General features: G+C 39.2%; 1 protein-coding gene across 1 annotated transcript in view; it reads left to right on the top strand.

Moving 5' to 3' along the window:
- The window catches only part of LOC138028796 (uncharacterized), a 52,858-nt gene extending 51,219 nt beyond the window's left edge, over positions 1-1,639 (top strand). Inside the window, 2 exon segments of the mRNA XM_068876417.1 lie at positions 1-285; positions 876-1,639. The exon segment at positions 1-285 is cut by the window's left edge and continues 633 nt beyond it. Of these exon segments, the coding sequence (XP_068732518.1) occupies positions 1-285; positions 876-1,156 (566 nt within the window). The 3' untranslated portion in view covers positions 1,157-1,639.
- Positions 1,640-5,000: the final 3,361 nt, after the last annotated feature.

The following is a 5,000-nucleotide window of genomic DNA, read 5'->3' as shown; positions in this document are numbered from 1 at the left end:
ATATAGCATATTCCATATCTAACAATAATGCCTTCTCCATCGATCCGAAAACTGGTTTACTTACTATTGCGTCTAACTTGACGGAAAGAGAGTACCAGTTGACGGTCGGTGCATCTGACAACGGAAAAATTTCCTGCTTGACGGAGATACGCTTAATTGTTAAGGTGGTCAGTTTGCCAACGGAAGAATCTTCGAAGCAAACCCCCAGTTCTGCAACAGACAGTACACCGCCTCCCTTTGAAACGTCCAGTAAAACAAAGACGCCAGAGCCTTGGACGCCTCCAGGTGATTATCATTTTTGCTATAAGAGTAGTTAAATAGCTAGATTCAACTATTTGCTCAATAAATATTTATGCTGGATATAAGGGTAAAAAGTGGCGAATTGCCTTTATCCTATTTAATCCATTTTCTTTTCTTGACAAGAATTTTTTTTTCATACAAGTCCTAAAATTCTGCAGGAGGAAAATACCTAGCATAATCTTCATGTGCATTTTGCTTTTCTATTTAGGTTGTTTGTGGGCCATACGTTTTCCTTGCGTAAATGACCATATAACATAGCAACTGAAGCTGCCACTCTGTAATAAGTTAATTTGCCCTCTACTTGCGTAATTCTTGGCTTTCACATGACGACACGGCCGCCATGTTGGTGTCCCCAAACAATGAAATGGCGGCCATGTTGGTGTCCCGATCCAATGCTCCGGGAATTGAAAGCTATTATTATGCTAACGTCTTCTTTTGTTTTTGTTGAAAAACATGGCTGTTGATCACGTGAGTGAAATCCAAGAATAGTCTCAGTTTGAACACTGCTCCCAGAAAAGCGCTATCAACGGCTTCTCAAACAAGGTCACTTAACTTATACCGAAACCTCTTCTTAGGCACTGAAAACACCCAGAAAAGTGCTCCAACCGACATTTCATCGCCATTAACATCAGAGAACGACGCCACTGCAGCACCACAGACAAACCAGAAATATGTTGTCATTGGAGCTTCTGCCGGCGGAGGACTACTGGTGCTAATCATAGTAGCATTCATAATAAAGAAGATTTTTTGTAAAGCCAGGCCCTCCACACAACGTAACATGAGTGAACAAGGCGCCAAAGTAAATGAAAGCTTTCAGGGTGAGTTTGAGCTGCATGCAATGCCTGTCAAGACGTGAGAACACTACAGGACAGACCTTCCTTACTGATGGACACCTGGCAATCATAAGGCAGTTAAAAAGCGTGATTTATTCACTGCTTTGAGTCTTTTGGAACTGTTAGATATCGTTAACCAAGTCTTCATAGCAACGGAGTAGACAACCTCGTTCCCAGGGTCCCTCTTCTCTGCCTCCTTTGTCGTCGAGAAGAAAGACCCTGGTTCAGGCTGGTCACGTGGCACGCCTAGACAAACACTTTTCCACTGGGGTAGAGATGTCGTTAAAATTTGATGCCGCAAGTGGGAGAAAGCCTATTCGTTTAAATGAATTTTTTTGACTAAATAATCTTTACCTTACAATGTAAGTATCAAAAAGGTCAAAAGAGTTGATGTTATATTGCCACAGTCCACAATGAAAATTTATTTCCTTAGTAACTAAAGTTGCTTCTACAGAACATGCACTATCATAAAACAATAAACATAAGACTACTTTTGCTTGTTAAAATGTCTGTTTTACTTTACCGGGGCTAAAAATATACTTCACGATTTGTTATAAATTAAACGCTAAGCTGTGTGCAGTTGCAAAAATATCTCAATGACAATCTAGACGGAGTTGCTGAAATATAAATAAGTCAGAACTGTCTACTCGTTGTACAAGCTTCAAACTTAGGAATCAATGCTTGACATTCGAAAGAAAAACGAAAATGAAAGAACAAAATAATTAAAATACCTGTGTTACGTTGCTGAATGATATTTGTCAGCACATATTTCACTTCATTTTCGCCGTTGCATTCATGAATGAAAAATCTGCCCCAGACATCATATGTTAGATGTTGTTTCACTGTCGTTAAAAGGAATACTGGGAACCATCGGTTGAATTCATAAAGAGAGTTGGCTGTCCTTCGCACGCCGATTAAGTAACAAGAGGCCAGGGGTAGCCTAAACTTTGTTGGAAGGAATTTTAGCCGATTTCGCTTAACATTCACAATATTTCAGTGATTTTTTTAAATGTTGCATTATCTTGGTCAATATTCAGTTCAATTCCGTAGTCCGAAGTCCAAAGTTTAAAGTCCAAATTCCGTGACCCAACCACATGCTTAAATGCGATCGTAGAATAGTTGCTCGCATTTAAAACTGTTGTTAACGGCGTTGACTCGAATCAAAACCAGTAAACAGATACTTTACAAGTTTCTTTCATGGTATTTTAAGATATAAGATATAAATCTTTAAGATTTAAGATATAAATTTGATGAGGGTACAAAAAAGACAAAAAAATGTGGCCATGACACATGCAGACATTGCGTGCCTATTTGTTAATTTTATTAAATATGAGGTTTTTTACCATATGAATGTTTTTGGGTTAGATTAACACAGCGATTACACAAACGCGGGTTTCATATAGATACGGTTTCGTGACTTTTTCCCAAGTTTTTTTATACCTGAAGACTGCAGAGTTTCGTACAAATAAATATAAATAGCCAGTCATCAGAGATCACAGATCCACTCCTGGTGTTCGATTTCTCCATATCCAACCAGAAAAGTTACCCGAGGATTTTCTACTTGGTCTTGGTGTCGTGCATAACATCAAAGTTAGTAAAACATTGGACATACAGCTCACCTTGATAACGGCTCGACGAACTCCATTTCTCGTCGCTTTTGAGATTCCAATTATTTATTTTTCACCGCCTGTCTTGTTTATCTAATTGACGTTCAATTCTTCAACTTCATAAGGGAGTATATTTTTTAAAGATCCACCACAACGCCATTCCCGTTACAGTGACTTCGATGCCATTGCAGGTTAATTAAATGTTCTACTGTGCCCGCCGGATAAAATTTACGCATTAATACAACCCTTTAAAACCTACCAAAAATACGCCCAAAAGACTCTACGCACAAATACAGTACTTAGTAGGGGAGTGACAGGTGTTCATTTTCCCACAGGGGAAAAAATAAAACGGATAAATTCCACTCAGATTCTGACTGCATCGCCATATGGCAACCCAGTAATGAGGAGGTACCTAGTTCGAGTCCTACTTGGGGAAAGTGCAACTCAGTGACGTTTGCCATTTTAAGTGTTTAGTCCGTGAAATCATTTGACCTTTAAAGACCAGCTTTTTGGCTTTAATTAACTATCATTTCGACTCCTCCCCTTTTCGTTAATTCACGAAGGAATTTTCATCAAGTTGTTTGCTCTACAATTTAATATCATCAAAACACTTACAACTAGACAGAGAAACGCCTAAAACACATGATAATATGGCAAAAAACATTTAAATGTTAAAGCTAGCACTTCGTTCCATTAGATAAAGTGAAAAAGAAAAATATATTTCCCGGAAAGTAAACTTCATAATTTTTCGATAGATGTATAGTTTATGGTTGTTGAGCCTATCAAAGCGCGTTAAAGGAAGCCGTGAAGGTCTACCGTAACCTTAACCGTAAGTGTGCAAATATCGATACTGTTGTGCTAGCGAATCTACTGGGCAGGTTTTCTAGTAATATTTGACATCGGGCGTTGAACACGTATTATAAAGGGAAAATGTGCAGTATGGCGAAAGAGAATTTCAAATTAGGTGAGAGGGAGAGGTAGACTTATTTCCTGGAGGAATAATTGTAATTCTCTGAGCCATACGGAACGCTATGACCTTATTCGTTACCCACCCTGTTCTTATGCACCCTGTGCTTAACTGTCTCATACCCTCCTCTCCCTTTGTCGATGTCAAATATTTTGTTTTAATTTCTCTCAAGAAGAAGAAGAGGCCTGACCTTGCTCAGCAGTATTTTTTCTTTTTTTTTCTTTTTTTCTTTTTCTTTTTTTTTTTTTTTTTTTTTTTTGGAAAGTGGGCGATGTGCTCATGAACAAGGACGTAAGCATAACAAGGTCAAATAGATCCGTATGGAATAGAATCACAATTATCCTTCAAGGTAAGTGTACCTCTGCTATAATTTAAAATTTTAGGTCGTTATTCCTTTTCAACTGCTTCGCTCGTCGAGGTTCTGGAATATCTCAAGGGTAGCGGTACAGGTGGGGCTAGTGGAGTATTTGCCCCACCAATTCGCAACTTTGGGAAAATTCCAAATTGCGCAAGCTGGCCTTGATGATGGCAAAGACCCAGTAGACCACCCAGAGACTGCCAAAGACTACTTCCAATCTATTTACTTTGAAGCGCTAAAGCTCGCAATTAGTTTGGTGCTCGACAACCTGGATACAAATTGTATTCCCGTTTAAAGTCACTTTTGGTGAACACATTTAACGGGAATGAGTTTTCCAATGGTCTTGATTCTGTCTGGGATTTTATGGAGACGACTTGATGCGCAATTCACTGCTGCCACAAACGTTCAGGTGCAGCTTGGTAATGAGACACACCTTGGGTTGAACGATGTACTGAAATATCTGAGAAACCTCCCCAGTGCAGCTTTTGATTATTTCTCAGACGTTTTTAACCTTGTGAACTTACTTCTCGTGGTAACTGGTACGAATGCTGCGAGTGAGCGCTTGGCCCCTACCCTTAGAAGGCTCAAGACGTATCTTTGAACAACTATGTCGCAATAAAGATTAAATCAATGCATGATTCTCGAGATATGTCCAGGTTTGACCCTAATTAGATGCACGCGGATTTCAATAAGCGTCACGAAGTGTCCGAAGATTAACTGCTGCATTTGCCCAAAGCTAAAAGTAACGCTAACCTGTACCCTTACCTTATTGTTGAAAATAGGTAGCAAATGCTTAGACTTAAAGGGACACTTTGTGTTGGATGTCAAAATTGGGCGTGCATCTAATTAGGGTCAAACCTGGACATGAGTGGATAATTTTCGGCTAGTTTGAATGCTTTCTACGCTGGAAAAGGTCATCACGTTTTCCTTACTTT

This window comes from Montipora capricornis, chromosome 13 (assembly GCF_036669925.1).
Source record: "Montipora capricornis isolate CH-2021 chromosome 13, ASM3666992v2, whole genome shotgun sequence".
Lineage (NCBI taxonomy): Eukaryota > Metazoa > Cnidaria > Anthozoa > Scleractinia > Acroporidae > Montipora > Montipora capricornis.
This window is presented reverse-complemented; position numbering and strand designations above follow the sequence as displayed.